The sequence below is a fragment of the Phacochoerus africanus genome, chromosome 15, assembly GCF_016906955.1.
Source record: "Phacochoerus africanus isolate WHEZ1 chromosome 15, ROS_Pafr_v1, whole genome shotgun sequence".
Lineage (NCBI taxonomy): Eukaryota > Metazoa > Chordata > Mammalia > Artiodactyla > Suidae > Phacochoerus > Phacochoerus africanus.
Window position 1 is genome coordinate 108,682,409 of NC_062558.1, and position 18,644 is coordinate 108,701,052.

General features: G+C 34.6%; 1 protein-coding gene across 19 annotated transcripts in view; it reads left to right on the forward strand.

Moving 5' to 3' along the window:
- The window catches only part of LCOR (ligand dependent nuclear receptor corepressor), a 139,863-nt gene that overhangs the window by 83,905 nt on the left and 37,314 nt on the right, over positions 1-18,644 (forward strand). For 17 of the 19 annotated variants that reach the window (XR_007132373.1, XM_047761913.1, XM_047761919.1 and 14 more), the window contains 3 exons: positions 9,350-9,482; positions 14,183-14,470; positions 17,281-17,374. Coding sequence is in view for 18 of the 19 variants with exons in the window: in XM_047761913.1 (XP_047617869.1) it covers positions 9,350-9,482; positions 14,183-14,470; positions 17,281-17,374 (515 nt within the window). In the remaining variant the exon portion in view is untranslated. The remainder of the gene's footprint in view (positions 1-9,349; positions 9,483-14,182; positions 14,471-17,280; positions 17,375-18,644) is intronic. The other 2 variants (XM_047761922.1, XM_047761924.1) reach the window with 2 other exon arrangements.

Below are 18,644 nucleotides of genomic sequence, written 5' to 3' on the forward strand. Positions count from 1 at the left end.
TGCCACATTAACAATGTGGAGTTTTCCAGTTTGTGATCATGGTTTATCTCATCTTTATTCACATCATCTTTAATTTCTTTTAGTGTTTTGTTGTGTCATTTCCCTTCAACCTGAAGAATTTCATTTTAGCATTTCTAGCAGTACAGAGAAACTACTTGTAGAGAAAATTTAGAAATTTATCTGAAAACATCTTTTGGCTGTTACTTTGTCATTCTCAAAAAAATAGTAAAAAACGATAAATGAATATATTGTATGGATTATGTAGTTTGAAATAACCAAAAGTTTAATAAAGAATTTGCGGTCTTTTTTCTGTTAATTGCGACCCATTCAGTATTATATCTTTTTTACTATTTTGGGTGATGGGTCATTAGACCACAAAGTGTTGATGACTTGCTGCAGCTCCCTTTTCCTCTACCTCTCCCTACCACACTCACAGCTCCCTTAAAAGAAATTTCCTTAAAAGAATGTTGGAAAATTGACACAAACTAGTGAGACAACCAAGAGAACATAGCGGCTGAAGATAGATGACCTATATTTTCCCTTGAAAGCTGTATATGGAATTAAGCTTTAAGTTTCTCCTCTCTCCCTTTCCCTTCCTCCCTTCTTCCCTCCCTATTTTGCCAGTGCTAGCAGTTAAAAAATAAAGGAAACATTCTTTTCATAATGACAGTAAAAATATAAAATAATATGTGGGAACTATATGAATAAACAACAGAATTGTAGGAGTTCCTGTTGTGGCGCAGTGGTTAACAAATCCGACTAGGAACCATGAGATTGCGGGTTCGATCCCTGGCCTTGCTCAGTGTGGGTTAAGGATCCGGTGTTGCCGTGAGCTGTGGTGTAGGTCACAGATGTGGCTCGGATCTATTGTTGCTGTGGCTCTGGCGTAGGCCAGTGGCTACAGCTCCAATTGGACCCCTGGCCTGGGAACCCTCCATGTGCTGCAGGAGCGGCCCTAGAAAAAGGCAAAAAGACAAAAAAAAAACAGAATTGTAATTGAGATCCATCCATTAAGCCATTTGGATAAGTATAAAGCAGTCCCTTAAAAGAGAAAACTAAATATTTTAAAGGATGTTACTTCTTCCTGAATTTCTAAGTATAACACCATTCAGATCAAAATACACATCTTTGCAGAACTGATTTTGGTGGGAACAGAATTGACTAGTGGATTTTAAATACAATCTAAAAGAATAAAACTAGAATTGCCAGAACATTTGGGAAAATATAAATGACAAGAGGGGTGACTGTCTCAAGTACAAAGATTTATAAATATGTAATTTTTTTTTCTGTCTTTTTAGGGCTGCACCTGTGGCATATGGGAGGTTCCCAGGCTAGGCGTCTAATCGGAGCTGTAGCCACTGGCCTACACCACAGCCACAGCAACGCCAGATCTGAGCTGCTTCTGCGACGTACAACCACAGCTCACGGCAACACCAGATCCTTAACCCACTGAACGAGGCCGAAGACTGAACCCGCAACCTCATGATTCCTAGTTGGATTCGTTTCCACTGTGCCATGCCAGGAACTCCCCAAATATGTAATAATTTTTAAAGTATGATACTGATGGGTTTTTTTCAGCTCCTTATTAAGGAGAGAGCTTTTAAAAAACATAATGACAACTCCCTACCCGAGAGCTACAGAATCAGAAGGTCTGGGAGTTATGTTCTAGGCATGAATACTTTTAAGAAGCTCACAGTAGATTCTAATATGTCAGAATCACCTCTGGCTATGAACCAACCAGTCTAGGTAGATTAGTTCCTGAATGCTGAAGAAAGGAACTTATAGGTGACACAAATTAGAATTCTAATCTCCAGCTTTATTTCCTCTTTAGCTCTGGGCCAGAAACTTGCTCTTTCATAAATAGGGATGATAAATGCAAAGAACAGTGTTTTTTTATTTACAGAAGAGTATGTCACATCATTTTGTTATTTTTTTTGCCACACCATGCATGATGATTCCTTTTAGAATTTATATATGGAGGAGAGGAAATGACATGAATTGTTTTATTTAACTTCCTATCTCCTGACTATTGATTAGCTTTTTTAGCCCTATGTTGTAGGAGGGTTTTGTTTTTTGTTCTTGTTCATTAATTTTGGTATACTTATGTACAGTGAGAGAGGATATTTTGTTTATATATCATTGCTATAAATTTTTAACTTGGTGACCAGATGCACCTGAAAAAAGTACATGATTTTGTGCTATATTTTTCATATTTGGTTATTATTCTGGATTAAAACAATCAAAACAACTGTTTAACTGGTAAAAATTATTTCAAAGCATTTATTTAAACTTGGGAAATGATTATCTTAAGGGCATACAGAAAATGGAGAATCATTTGTTTAAAAAAAAAAAATCTACTAAATCTCAATAAGAACAACAAGCGTCTATAGCATTTGAGCCATGATCCATTCCCATCCATTTCCCTGAGCCCTGTTTGAGGGAAACTCTCCTCTCAGCAGGAGGGGCAGACTGTGGGCATCTTTTATACCTTCTAGCTTCTTAACGCAAAACCTTTCATCCAGGCAGGTGAGATTAAAGGCGTAGGGCTCCCCTCCCTCACCTAACCTTTACTCTGAACTAAAGTCTGCTCTAGGCACAACAGGCTGCACGTACTAGGCCTCAGTTGCCCTGGGCTAGGCCTCATTCATAAGGCTGAAGTTCTATGCCAAGAGGGGCAAATCATCTGGCACCCCCACTCATAGAGCACAGAGGTTACTCTGAGAGAAGTGGGTCGCTGTCCCAGCCCCCAGTTCCTGTACACAAAGGTTCTTCCTAAGGCAGGCCTTAAAGGAACAGAGAATTTTGATAGCTCTCCCAAGAGGACTGACTTTATTTGGAACAGAGCTTGTGAAACAGTGTTGAAGATTATCAAGATCTTTGTGGTAAACAACTATAAGGAGGCTGGTAGCTCCTTGACACCAGTAGCAAAAAGTAACAGACAAGTTAGAAGTTTAAAAGAGAACCAGAAAGGATAGCAAGGAAATGCCTTCCTGGGGTCGCAGCAAGCCTGGAAGACCCTGACCCTGACGAAAGGCTCCACTTTTATTGGATCAGACTGAGGTTCAATTTACGCCCCAAGGTATGGCAAAACAGTAGAACAGTTTAGAGACTAACAGCTGGTTATATGATACCACTGCAGCAGATACACTGGAAGCTTATAAAGGGAAGACCCGAGGGAAAAACTTCTAGAGAGCCCAGCTGACAACATCCTCTGAGAAGTGCTATCAGACACTGCACACTGCTGGGGAACTAGAGATAAAGAGGCATCAATCGTAAAAAAGGGTCAGTCTGCAACTGTAACCATATTCTGTCCTAACAACAGAGCCCCCAAATGCATGAAGCAAAATGTGACAGAGTTGAAGGGGGAAAGAAACAATTCAGCAATAATTGGGTTGGACTTATCAGTAGCCCACTTTCAATAATGGATAGAGCATCTAGGCAGAAGTTCAACAGAGATGGAAAACTTGAACAACACTGTGAATCAACTAAACCCAGCAGGCATTTATAGAGAACACTCCACTCAACAAGAGCAAAGTACTCATTTTTCTCAAGTGCACATGAAACATTCTTCAGGAGAGACCGTATGCTAGGCCATTAAAGAATTACAGTTATACAAAATATGTTTTCCAACCACAGTAGAATGAAATTAGAAATCAGTTACAATGGAAGTGTGAGGAATTCACAAATATGTGGAAATTAAAGCATTTCTAAAAAAAAAAAATCAATGGATCAAAGAAGAGATCTTGAAGGAAATTAGAAAATAGTTTGAGAATGAATTGAAACAAAACCAAAACATACCAAAACTTACAAAGTACAGCTTACAGCCTAGAAGATAATTTGTAACTGCAAATGCCTACATTAAATGAAAAAGATCTCAATGCAGTACCCTACTGTCTATATTGGGACTGAAAAAAAAAAAAAAAAAAAAAAGAACAAACTAAACCATAGGTAAACAGAAATAAGGAAGTGATTGGAGCAGAAGTAAAGTAGTAAAATATAGAAATAGAGAAAATCATGAAAACCAAAAGTTGGCCTACAAAAAGATCAGTAAGATTAATCAACCTTTATCCAATGCTGGTCAAGATAAAAAGAAAGTTCAGATTATGAAATCACAAGCAATGTAGAGGAGATCAGTATTGACCTTATGGCAATAAAAAGGATTATAAGGAAAATACTGTTAATAGCATGTATGCAAAAAGATAAATGAAATAGATAAATGCCTGGAAGGACGCAAACTACCAAAACTGGCATCAGGAAAGAGAAAAAATCTAAACAGACCTACCTGAATTGTGTACCTCCCAAAAAAGATAATATTGAAGTTGCAACTCCTGGTATCTGTGAATATGACCTTATTTGGAAATGAAGTCTTTGCAGATGTAATCCAGTCAAAATAAAGTTATAATGGATTCAAGTGGGCCCTAATTCCAATGATTGCTATCTTTTTAAGGAGAGTTGGAGAACACAGATACATCACAGGGAAAGAAGTCTATGTGAAGATGAAGGGAGAAATTGATGTTATGCTGTCATAAACCAAGAAAATCAAGAATTGCTGGAAACCGGCAGAAGCTAGGAAGAGGCAAGGAAGGACTCTTTCCTAGAACTTTCAGAAGGAGCAAGCCCTGGTGACACTTTGATGTCACAATTTAAACTCCAGAGCTTCAAGAGAGTAAATTTCTGCTGTTTTAAACCACCCAGTTTGTGGTGATAATTATAGTAGTCCTAGGAACCTAATATGACCTAGAACAAGTAGAGAGTGCATTAGAAATTTGAAAACTTTCAGCAAAGAAGAGCCTATGACTAGATGTCTTTACTGGTGATGTCTACCAGATATTTTTTAAAGAATTAATACCAATTTTTCATAAACTTGTCTGAAATATAAAGATTTCCTCATTCTATGAGATGAGTATTATTTGAAAATCAAAGCCAAAGACATCACGAGAAAACCACAGACCAGCACTACTCTGCAACCATATGCACCAATATCACCGAAAAAAACCCTCAACAAAATATTACCAAGCCAAATCCAGCAACATATGAAAACTGTTATATGCCATTACCAAGTGAGATTTATCTCAGGAATGCAAGATTGGTTTAATACCCCAAAATAAGTTAACAGAATACAATGTATTGATAAGAATAAGTGGCAGGAACGACATCATCTTCTCAATAGATGCCTCCCAAAAAAAGCATTTGGTGAAATCCAACACCTTTTCATCATAAAAACACCCAACAAACTGGAATAGCAGGTAGCATCCTCAACCTGACCTACAAAAATACATAGCTAGTATCATACTAAATGGTAAAAGATTGAAAATTTTCACCCTAAAATCAGGAACAGGACAAGATGTCTACTCTCACCATGTCTATTTGGAGTTGTACAAGAGATTCTAGCCTTGATAATTAGGCAATAAAAAGAAACCAAAATTATCCAGATTGTAAAAGAAGTAAAAGTATCTGTTTGCAGAGGACATGATGATGTATATAGAAAATCCTAAGGAATCTACAAAACACTGTTAGATTTAATAAGAAAGTTCAGCAGGGTTGCAGAATATGCATTTTGTTAAAAAATAGTTGTTACCAAAGGGGGAGGGACAGACTGGGGGTTTGGGATGGGCATATGCACATTGTGGTATACAGAATGACTGGCCAACAGAGACCTGCTGTGTGTGTAGCACAGGAAACTCTGCCAGTGTTCTATGATAATCTAAATGGGGGGGGGGGGAATCTGACAAAGAATGGATGTGTATATATGTATAACGGAATGATTTTGTTTTATAGCAGAAATTACTACATTGTAAATCAACTACAATTTAATAAAACCTTTAAAGAATTAAAAATTAAAACTTTAAAAAATGGAAAATAATAACTAGCGATGAACTCTCCAACATGAAATTAAGAAAATTCCATTTATAATAGCATCAAAAAGAATAAAATATTAGGAATAAGTTTAACAAAAAGTGTAAGACTTATGCAATGTAAATTACAAAACATCATTGAAAGAAATTAAAGATCTAAATGAAAGACATCCCATGTTCATGGATTGGAAGTCTCAGTATTATGAAAATGGGATTAATCCCCCAAAAAATCTGCACGTTCCCTGTCAAGACTGTAGCTGATTTCTTTACAGAAATTGACAAGATGATCCAAAATATGAAAATTCAAGGGAACGTGAATAGCCAAAACAGTCTTATAAAATAATTTCAAAACTTACTATAAAACTATAATGATCAACACAGTGTGTTACTAGCATGAGGATATATAAATATAGGTCAGTGGGATATAATTGAAGTAAAATTATGGCCAGTGTTTTTGTCCCCCCGCTCCCCAAAGAAAGTTGGGCTCTTCCCTATACCATACACAGAAACTTAGTTGAAATGCATCATAGACCCAAAAGTAAGTTGTAAAACGGTAAAACTTTTAGAAGAAAACACAGGAGTAAATCTTCATGACATTGGGTTAAACACTAGTTTTTTTTTACAACGCCAAAAGCGCAAATGACGAAAGACAAGCAAGTTGGGATTCATTAAAATTAAAAACTTTTGTACTGCTAATACACAGGAGCATCAGTGAAGTGTTAAGAAAGCTCACAGGTGGATGAGAGAAAGTATTTGCGAATTACCTGATAATGGAAATGTGTCCAGAATATATCGAGAATTTTTACAGCTCAACAATATAAGCAGCCCAATTAAAAACTGGGCAAACCATATGAGTATACATTTCTCTGTGAGATATTTGGCTAATAAGCACACAAAAAGATACTTGAAATCATGAGTCATTAGGGAAATGCAAACCTAAATCATGAGATAACACTTCTCGTATATTAGGATAGGTGTAAAAAAAAAAAATAATGAGTGTTCATGAATGTGTGGAGAAACTGGAATCTGTTGGGAATAGAAAATACAGGCTACTTTGGAAAATGATTTGGCACTTCCTCAAAATGGTGAACATAGTTAACTATTACCCAGAAATCCCACTCCTAAGTATATATCCAAGAGAAATGAAATATGCATCTACACAAAAACTGGTACACAAATATTAAAAGCACCATTATTCATATCATAGACCAAAAAAAAGGAACAACCCAAAAGCTCATTAACTGATGAATGGATAAAATGTTGTATATCCTTACAATGGAATGTTATTTGGCAGTCAAAGAAAGTATTGATACATGCTACAACTTGTATAAACCTTGAAAACGTTATTATGGGAGAAAGAAGTCAGTCACTAAAAAACCAAATATTGTGTGTTTCCATTTATGTGAAATTTCCAGAATAGATAAATCTTATAGAGACGGAAAGTAATACAGTGGTTGCCTAGAGTTGGGGGAGTGGGGAGTGACTGTTAATGGATACAGGGTTTTCTTTTGGAGTACAAAAATGTTCTAAAGTTAGACTATGGTGATGGTTCCACACCTCTGTGAATATACTAAAAAGCATTGCATTTTATATTTTAAATGGGTAAATTGTATGGTGTGTATTATATCTCAGTAAAACCTTAAAAACAAAGAGATGTGACTGTAATTAATATGAACCAACTAAAAGTAAGCTGTATGTATCAGAGAACAGGTTGATAAAAATGGTAATTGATTCAAGAAAGAACCTAGCATTACTGAATGCTAGGTTAGTCTATAGCCATACCACCCTAAATGCACCCAGACTCATCTGATGCCAGGTTAAATGCTCAGTGTTGATTTAGATTAGAAAGTAGCCTGGATGCTACATTAAACATAGTTTAGTGTAAATATTATGTTCAAAGCCTGACTAAACTGACTGAATGTAGGACTAAGAACTTAAGTATAGTTATGCCATGTAATGTGTGATTTTTAAAAGTCAGTAAACAATGAAATGGCATTAAAGTATAACTCAAATGAGGATTTTATTGAGCTCTTTAATTAATACCTGTTCCTGATACATTTTAAATGTTAAATCTGTATCAAAATTATTTGTAATTCATTTCTTAGAGATTCTTTCTTACTGATTTCTTTAATCCATGGAGGAGAATGATGGCAAATATAACTAAAATAGAGGTTTTTCTAAAAAGACTCATATTCATTTGCTGCAAGACTCATGAAGCAAACTTAATATGTCTTACATGGAAATGTTAAGGGATTGTTTTAATTCAAGTATGAAAGGGAGTTCTTCATATTGAACTATTAGTTTACAATATATAATTGATGCTAACTGTGTTTTTGTAAAGTACATATTTTAGTTGTGCTATTGACACAATTTGGGTGATGGGGAAATCATAGAAAAGTGATTGCAAATAACATTTGCCTATTTAAAATTTTTGAGGAATCATTCATTTGTGGATTGTAACATGCTTTCAGTGTCTTGTTTACTTCCTTTTCATTGTGCCAAAGTAGCCCCATATTCTTATTTAGAGGACTTTTGATTTTTCATGATATAAGTAAATGCATGTGTTGATATATTACAGAGATATGAAGTAAACTATATGCACTTGAACTTAAAGAACTCTTAAAAAGATGTACTTTGTTTTTCTTTATACTCTATTTTCTATTACCATTTTATTATTAGCTGCAAAAATGGAAGTGCAAAGCATTGTCAACCTAGTCCAGTGTTCCTGCAGTCTGAGAGCGTAATCTAGATGTCTCTGGGATGAGTCTAGTACTACAGTTTGAAACTTTTTGATTGGGACCCACATTTTCATTATTGCAAACATGAATATGCCATACTGAAATGTTTACCCTTTAAGATACTGTATTGTTTAATCCTCATAACATGCAATGCACTCTATTTTTCAATTTTTTCTTCTAGTGCTAGTATTGACTTTATAATTTCACAACCCACTAAAGATTTAAAAGCTACCATTTGTAAAATAGTGCTCTAGGGACAGAATTAGGAATTTTAGTACATTATTTTTGAGTTTTCCTCCTAATGGCCCCCTGAACACAAATGTTTGTTTTGTGTCTGGAGATAACAGATCTCATGCTTGGAGGGCAAACATGATTCTCAGATGAGATTGTGTTTAAGGTATCTTTTTGTCTGAGTTGAATTGTCTGTGAACTGTTGTTATGGTGTAATAACTGATATATTTGAATGCTCAAAGAAATTTTCCCTTGGTAATTATAGTTTAATTAGAGTTAACCTATAAACAAAACTCATAACCAAAAAACATTAAAAAAAAACACCTAAAGCATATTTTTGTATTCATTTTGCCTTTACACTTTTGTGGAAATAAATATTATCCTGACTTGAAGTTTTAAGATGTATTAATTGAATTAAATTGATGTGTCTTATCTGTTATTAACACTTATTTTTTTATTTTGGATCTGTGCTTTTGATAATGGGGAAACATTTTTGTGCAAATATTTCACCAAATATTTTTGCAGGGACACTTAGTCGGTCTGGATGAACCAGCTTCGGGAGCTGGGCAAGAAGCTCTGCTTAAACAAGAGCAAGCAAAAATCATTCGATTCGAGAGACAAGCAGAAGAGTTCCTCAATGCAGTCTTTTATAGAAAAGGTTGGTTCCAGTGAAAAATGACATTTAGCATCTGCTTGTCTTATATTGTAGTCTCTTTAATTTCAATGTCATTTTTCTTTTTCTTTTTTTTTCCAGCCACACCCACAGCATATGGAAGTTCCCAGGCCAGGGATCAAATCTGAACCACAGCTGCAACCTACGCCACAGCTGCTGCAATGCTGGATCCTTAACCCACTGCACCAGGCCGGGGATCAAACCCAAGCCACCTCAGAGACAATGCTGGATCCTTAACCCTCTCTGCCACAGCATGAACTCCTCAATGTCATTTTTAAAAAGAAATACTTTTTAAAAAAATTTTTTTTATTGATAGTATACTTTATAATTCCCTATATTTCTTTGGTCAAGTTAAATTTGGAATAGGGTGAGGTAACCCCTCTCCCTCTTTTTTGCTCTGCATTGATGGTACCAAGTAAGATTTAGTTAAATAAATTTTAAGATTATTATGAAAGTCTGAAAATTGTAAAGTCTCATTAGTTCTATATTTTGTTAGACAAATTTTCTCACATAAGTAGTCACTGTTTTAATCATTGATAACCATAAAACCAACTGTGTGAATTTTTAGTAATTCCTCACTGAAATTTAATTTGGAGGAAAAATGTAGTTTAGTTACACCTTAAAAGTAGATTTGCATACTTTATGTTTCCTCCTTGATATGGCCTTGTTTTAGTAAAATTTTTTAATAATTAAAATTAGAGAACAATTCATTATCATATAATAAAACTTTACCTCATAAATGTGAGGTGGCTCATTTAATAGCTCACCTTGTTTATTTTTCAACTTAATCTATCTCCTTATAATTTTTGTAGGTTTTACATTTCCTTTCTCTACCCACAAAGTGTAACTGCCATTAGTCAAGACCTTCAGGATGCTTCCCTTCATGATCCATTGTAGTGAAGAAGAGTCTTCAAGAAATGTTTTCTGAATGAATTCATATTCCTTAGTTATGCCATTCTTCTAGTTCCAAGGTGGAGGTTCCATTATAATGGGCTCTAAAGTTTGTTTTGTTTGTTTGTTTACAAACTTCTGATAATACTGAATATCCTTGTTTTAGTCTTCAGCAGAATCAGTGATTCCACTTTAATATTTCTTCATATATTCTAGTTTATGCCTCTCATTCCTTTGGAAATTCCCTTCTTTGCAGAGTTTGAAGGCTGATTTGTACACTAGTTAAAGGCCTAATAAGTGCAAATTCTGCTGGATTGGTTACACTTGGAGACCAGCTGAGCTTCTATTTAATGTGATCAATATTTTCAAAAAGGAATATGAGGTGAAGTTTTATATAAAATTAAGGAATGCATAAGGTTTTTGTTTCCAGAGGCACTTTTTCTTCCATCAGATCCCCAGGTAAAAGGAAATCTTTGAGTACACCCTCACTTCTCTCTTAATATCCTCTAGTACTCTCTGACCTAAAGCTCCCAACTGAGGCTTCCATGCTCGCATACATATCATTTCCATAAAGTACCCTGATTCCAAAATTGCATTCCACATAGTTTTATCAACATTTGATTGTTTTATTAAAGTAACTAATATTTAAAGTATAAATGAGCAGTAGATCAGTTCTTTCAGTTTATTAACTAAGTGAAATATTTTTCCAACTCCTCTGCTGCTGCTCTCCTTCAGGATTTGTACTGAGTCATAGGTCTAATGCTTCAGGAAACTTGCATTTTCTGCAAAGACGAAATCCTCTTCCTAATTTACATGGAAAAGCCACTTTTCATCTACTCTTTGCTTAAGGGGAGTTTATTAGGTTAATCACAGACAGATTTCTGAAGAGAATTCTAGCCTTCTCTACTGGTCCTACCCCTTTGTCATGTAGGAATAACTTAAAGTTCTTATAAGTTTTCTTACTTAGAAATTAAATTTGGGGACATACACCCTTTAGGAAAGGAATTCTTACCTTTCAGTCAGTCATAGGGTAGACTTTGAGAGATGAGAATCCCCTGAAATTGTAAAGTGAAGTTTATGTATTTGTATTCTGGTATATGATGCTCAGAAAAAGAACTATTGCTTTGTAGTTGGAAGTTCCCCCTTTATGTATTTATGTTACTTTTAGTTATTTTATTAATCCACTTGGAAATGTCTCAGATGGGCATTAGTTGTCTTCAAAGTAATATCACAAATGTTCAGTATCCAGAGATATGACAGGCAATTTAATCTGAAGAGAGTATTTTGTATTTAATAAAGGAAATATTTGGATTTAGTTCTTTGTTTTCCAAGTGTTGTATGTTCTAAATAATTGAGAATGATCAGGTTACATGTAGCTAAATAAAAACATATATCCAATAAAAGTAGGCTTTTTTATGGACCCCATAATTTCCATTTGAACAGTATACTTTCTACACCTGTTTTAGTCATTTCTTTTCAGCTTGCTTTGTGACTTGTCTCAGAAAATTTGATACTTTTTAAATTAGGTTTGCATTTTTAAAACATACAGGTGGCTGTGATGTAGCATTCATGTGTTTTTCTGTAATTTTAATTTTGACCTGATTTGTTTTTACTTGACTCAGTTGTGCATAATTATGGCTAAGTTTATAGATGTTGTGTTCTAAGTAAATGAAAGAATGAAACATGTTCAAGAAATTTTTAGAAGATGTAGAAATTCAAATGGCAGATGTCATCGATTCAGAAACAGGAGTTGTTTCCTGTTTATTAGTTATTCAACAAAGAGGCAAAATATGCTGCAGGCTTTAAAGCTCAAAGGGAGCAATTTGTGGTCTTTATCCAAAAATCTTTGACTTTTTTTGTCTCTTTAATATTTATTAATCTTGTTAAACACAGAGACATCTCATAAATTACTTCATTCTGCTTCCTGTTTGGAAGCTTTCTTTACATATTACATATTCTCCAACTTTTCAAGGGATAAAAAGATACAGTAATGTATCTTGAAACTTGAAGTTATATACAGTCTTTCATTTGGAGGATTGTATGCGATGTAAAAAAAAAAAGGATCATAAATAGAGAGTTAAATGACTAGTAATAAAAAAAATCCCAGTGGGTAAAGAAATTGAAAAAAAAAATATGTGGCTAAAATATTTATTAAAACATTTAAAGAACCATTATTAGTGATTGTGGTGACTTCTGAACCTTACCTAATTGAATACCTTTATTTTTAAACCACCTAGCATGCTCATAATCTCTATTTATGGAGAGCAAACTTTTTAAGATTAAAAATGCTTCTTAGTCAAAAACAAATGTTATTGGTAGAGCAAACATCGTTAAACTCCAGAGAATTAAATAAATATTCTTACTTTATGATCATCTCTGGTATTGAATATTTGTCCTTAAGGAAAAAGATTATTCTTGGGAGTCCTGTGTGATTTTAATGTTTGTTTTTTGTGGTAATTTTAGATATTTATAGTATTTAGTTTTTCTCTAAATTTATAAATCAGAGTTCCTTATAGCTCCAAAATATTATGGGAAAAGTAATTGCCCTTCTATGGTTAATCTTTAAAAGACCAAGGAAACTTTAAAAGTCTCAGAAGTCGTGAGAGGGAAGTATAAAGGTCATGGGTGGAACATTAAGATCTGGGGAAAGTTTTAATCAAGATCTACCATTAACCATCTATACAGATTTAAAGAGGCCACTTACTTTTTAGATCATCTTATTTTTTTTAAGAACTATTTATTGATTAATTCATTTATTACTCAGCTTATCTGATGGTATACTTTACACCAAGATTAGGAGCTGAGTATACAGTGGTAAACCAAACAATCTCTGCTCTCAAAAAGCTTTTGGTTTCCCCGATAGTATTAGTGAAAGAGATGTTATGGTAAAATACTTAAACGAAACATTTTACCTTTTATTTTATTTTCAAGGGCCCTTCCAGTGCTGAAAATTCTGTGAGTTAATGACTTCATACAGTCTTTATTTTAAAATTAACACTGATTAGAAATTAATAACTTGGATTTCTTTTTCTTCCCTATCCTGCTCAGTGTAGGTCAAGTGTAAAGAACTGGTGGGAAATATATGGTCTTAAGGTTTTGAGATTTAACATTTAAACTCCTAGCCCAGAGGTTCTAAGTGTGGTTCCCCGTGTCTAGCAGCATCTAGAAACTTGTTAGAAATGCTAGTTCTTGAGCTCACCCTACAACTGCTGAATCAGGGAGCTCTGGAGATAGAACCCAGCAATCTGTTTTTATAAGCCCTCAAAGTGGAAAATGTGACAACTATTGCCCTAGCCTATCATGGATCTTAATACTGTCTCCTTTTAGAACCTTGGTATGCCTTCAGTCTTTTAACAAAAAGTAAATGAAGCCTCATGAACTGAGCATTCCATTCTTCAGTAATAAAGGAAGAGATGGCTGAGGAGTCTGTGGGAAACTAGATGTAATCTATAGGTGGTAAACAAGGGTGTAATTATTTCATTGAAAATGGGTTTTGGGATTTCTGTATCAGGTAAGTGATTCTTGCCCATTAAGATATACTATTTGTTATCCCTTTATTTGACTTCATAATCGGGGGCGGGGGTTGTTGTTTAGAAATAATTTTATTAAAATTCTATTTTTTTAAATCTGCAACTTTTATAAGCCTAGAGATGAAAAATATAACGTTGAGGGAATACTATTTTTAGGATATTGCATTTTAAGGAGAAAAATTAAAATGAAATTTTGTTTGCTTGAAAGCTGTCTCTTTTTAGTACATTGTCCCACTTTAAAAGTAAATAAATCTTTGTTTACAGACAGTCCCTGGGTCTCCGACCCCAATATTCCCCTAGTGGCCCGTGAGATCATGCAGCGAATGATCCAACAATTTGCTGCTGAATATACCTCAAAAAATAGCTCTACTCAGGACCCCAGCCAGCCCAATAGCACAAAGAACCAAAGCCTGCCGAAAGCATCTCCAGTCACCACCTCTCCCACGGCTGCAACTACTCAGAACCCTGTGCTCAGCAAACTTCTCATGGCTGACCAAGACTCACCTCTGGACCTTACTGTCAGAAAGTCTCAGTCAGAACCTAGCGAACAAGGTATGGTTTGATGTCAAGATCTCCTCTGTCCAATTAGAATACTTTTAATTTGGGGAGAAAAAAAAATAATGGCAAGTAGGGCACCACCAGTAGCAATAATAGGATAAAAACTAATGTGATTCTTAAATTATTCCTGACTGTGCAGTGATAGAGAAGAAGTAAAGTGGTGGCTACCTTAGCAGTAGTTCATAGTCATGGTTGATGTACCACTCAGGAAAGGTAGATGGTTATAGTTCTTACTTGATATTTATGTAAGTATTTTTCACTTTCCAGAGCATCGCCATACTTGTTTTTTAAAACCCCTTTGAAAAATTAACTTTCCCCCCCTTATCCTTCAGTGTTTAGGATTAGCACCTGAGAAATAAATATGCTTTATTAGAAGAAATTATACTCTGCAAATGAGATCATAAGGCAAAAATATGTATTATTTGCACTTTAAAAAAGGAATTAATGGGGTTAGAAATAAGACAGACACACCTCATGTTAACTATAAGCAGTATTTTCTAGATACACAAACACATACCTACATGCACTGTATTATGAACTAATTAAAAGTATTTTCAGGAGTTCCCTTCGTGGTTCAGTGGTTAACGAATCCGACTAGGAACCATGAGATTGCGGGTTCGATCCCTAGCCTTGCTCAGTGGGTTAAGGATCCGGTGTTGCCGTGAGCTGTGGTATAGGTCGCAGACACGGCTCGGATCTGGTGGTGCTGTGGCTCTGGTGTAGGCCAGCGGCTACAGCTCAGGTTAGACCCCTAGCCTGGGAGCCTCCATATGCTGTGAGTGCCATATGGAGACAATAATAATAAAGCATTTTCAACAGGTAATCTGTTGGTGAGGATCCTAATTAAGTGAAGAACTTAAGAGGGTATCAATTTTGCATAGCAGATTTCTTGAGTCTTTGTAAAGTTACTCTCAAGTAGATGGAATACTCCTGCTGTTTTGTGATCTCATTTTACCTTTAATTTCACAAAGATAAAGTGAGCATTTCAACTCTGCCACTGGAACCACTACAAATTGTAAATTGGTGATACGAGATTGGTACTAATGAGATTTTTTACTTCCATAGAGATCTCATAAGAATGTGGACTTAATTGGTGAGAAATACATGTTTATTCTGCAAAGTAAATTTAATTCTTTGAAGAACCTCTTTGTAAGAACTTTATTTTGTTTATTATAAGTTGTTTATGAAGGACTGACACCTAATGGACTGACTTTAGTTGCTTATGAAGGGATTTAAAAAAAAATAATTTCCCTTTGCCTTTTTCCTGTTTCTATGTAGTGAACAGCAGTCAAAATCTCTCGGTTCTGAGAGATTTCCTAGCAAGAGAAAACCTTCTAGTTGTCCTGTGTTCACATTGATTAGTGTATCTTTGGTTACCATGTTTGTAAAGTTGTTCCCTACTTTATTGAGGATTGCTTTCTTTAACATAGATTGGTAGCTTTCATTAAAAATCTATTTGCCCTAAATATCACATTACAAGCTTCAGGTTTACAAAAGGAGAGTGAGTTTATATCTAAAGTGTTAATAATGGAGGTTAACATACAAAGATAACAAGTTCATCTAATTTAACTTCTTACACCTAGTGTTGTGCTTGAGAAGTATGTTGTATTGACCGTATGCTCTTACCAAGAGAATTGGAACTAGATGATAGGATTATAGTGTATAAACTTCAAATGAAGCAATATTTTTAAAATTCTATTCCCTAATGAATTTTACTGTTTTCAACTTAAATCACAATGTTTTCGGTAGTAGGTTTAAAACATCTCACCTGTTTGATTAGACAGATTTCCAAAATAATACCATCTTTGGTTGGATATACTTTAACAGTGCATTTGCTTGTTAGATATCTAATTGGGTTAGATGTCTAAGTTCTATAAGATTACAATTACGTTTTTTAGAACTATTAGTGGCTCCAAAGGACAACACTTGTTGTATATATGAGTTGTAGGCTTTTTTTGGTTCATAAACTCAGTTTTGTATTTATTTCTAACTGCCTGAAATGAGGAGTTAGAGTGTTCTCAGATAGAAGTCCCAAGTAAGGTCTGTATTGGGGTGGTTTTTAGTATAACTAGATAGCAGGCTCTCTTCTGGCCAACTGAAAATCAGAGGCATTGAATATTATCTTCTCTTTGGATCGAATGACAGCCTTAAAAGTTATCCAGATTCTGAATTTTCTTTTCTAAATATGTCTAAAGGGAAAAAGTCTTTTGAGGAGAAGAAAGTCTTCTAACTTAATGTTCTAGTAACATGAATTTGTGATTTGGTCTAGTATCAGTACAAAAAAAAAGAATGGTCAACCCCACCTCCCCCCAAGGCTCCCATTAGTATCAAGATGGTTTCATTCTTTCTTTCCTTAAACTTTGCCCATCAATTTAGAATAGCTTATTAATCAAAAAGCCTTGCCTTTATAAATATGAGCAAGTAAATTTTGAATCTCTGCTGTTTTCCCTGATTTTCATCTTGTAGTTCCATTGTAGAACTCCATATTGTGTAAACTGCTATTTCTAATATCTCGCTATAGCTTAATGTCTGTAGTGTTAGGCTTTACCTTTTCTTTTGCCCTATTAATAATAATTTTCTTCTGCCCTTGGAGATACTAGATATAATGGACTTTGTTAGATTTATGTTACTTTAGAAGGAAAAACATCTTGATTCTATTAATGAATTGGTTTTGTAACTCAAAATATTTGGTTAATTTTATCTGTTTAGGTGACTAAGCCTACTGCTTTGACATTTTTCAACTATTCAGTTCATATTTGCTCCAAGTTTTTAATATCCTCAGGTGTTTCTTTGTGTCTCTACAGACGGTGTACTTGATCTATCCACTAAGAAAAGTCCATGTGCTGGCAGCACTTCCCTGAGCCATTCTCCAGGCTGCTCCAGTACTCAAGGGAACGGGTAAGGGGAAATATTTGTGGCCTTCCACAGTTTTATAGGGGACAATTTATCAAAGATCAATGTCAGTCTCCCTCATATGTTTTAAAACTTAATCCTTCAGAGTAACACTCTTACAGGTGGGCCTTTAGTAAAATTACTTTTAGTCTGTCAGTCAAGTGAAAGCACAATCTGTGAAATCTAGAATTGGCAAGTATAAGTCAGTTTTGCCAATTTAGTACAAATAGTAAATAATCAGGAATGATTATTAGTAATTATTCCTTACTAATGATTCTAAATTGACAAGAATGTCTTTGGACTTTTTGTTGTTGAATGTTTGGGAAGGTGAAACTCAAGCTAAATAATTCCAGAGTTCAGATGTAAACGCAGTATTATGTGTGCTGAGGTTGTTGAATGAAAATTGGGCTCCAGTATTTAACTTGTTATTTCTAATGAAGTATGGGGAATGTTTGTTTTTTTCTCGTTTGTTGGTTTGGCTTTGTTTGTTGATTTGAACTGCAGTTTTAACTCTGTATAGCAGTTCAGAAAATAACTGTGTATTTTTGTTTTTAATTAAATAAGACTGGTTGTAGATGTTGATAGAAAACCATCTTATGCTGCCAACACTTTATTACATGCTCAGTTTTGATAAATCTTAGCAGACTAAGTGAATTTTTCTGACCACCTAATTTTATAGTGTAAGAATTGTCTTAATTTCTCCCTCTGTGTGTACATAGTAACTGTTTTTAAAAGTCAGGTATTAATGAAGATGCTTAGATGCCATATTGGGAAGGCATTTCCGTAAAACTGTTATGAACAAAAATCAGCTTCATCTAGATATGAAAAATAACTTTTAGTTAATATTTAGGTTTATTTAACTTTTAGAATATCATCATGGGGAGTTGTTGATATCAAAGGAGTAAATAGACACTAACCTTTTTCGAGTTATTCTTAATTACTTTCCAATTGAAGGATTCCTTTGCTCACTTCTAAAATACTCCATTTTCTCTAAAATTCCATCATCTTCCTTTTTCTCTCCTCCTTTATTCAGCGTAAAAATAACTTATTAATTTAATTCAGTATGCATGGTTTACTGATCTTTTTTTCTCAAGCCCTTTTTTTTTTTTTTCCCTTCACTGTAGTTTATACTAGATATGTTAAATCATTATGGTCCCAAATCAGGTTGTATCAAAAAACTTGAGTTGTGTAATTAAGAACACATGTAGAAAAGACCTAAGTGCTCTTTGCATAAATGCATCCCTTGCTTAAGATTCACTTGAAACTTGGCAATCAG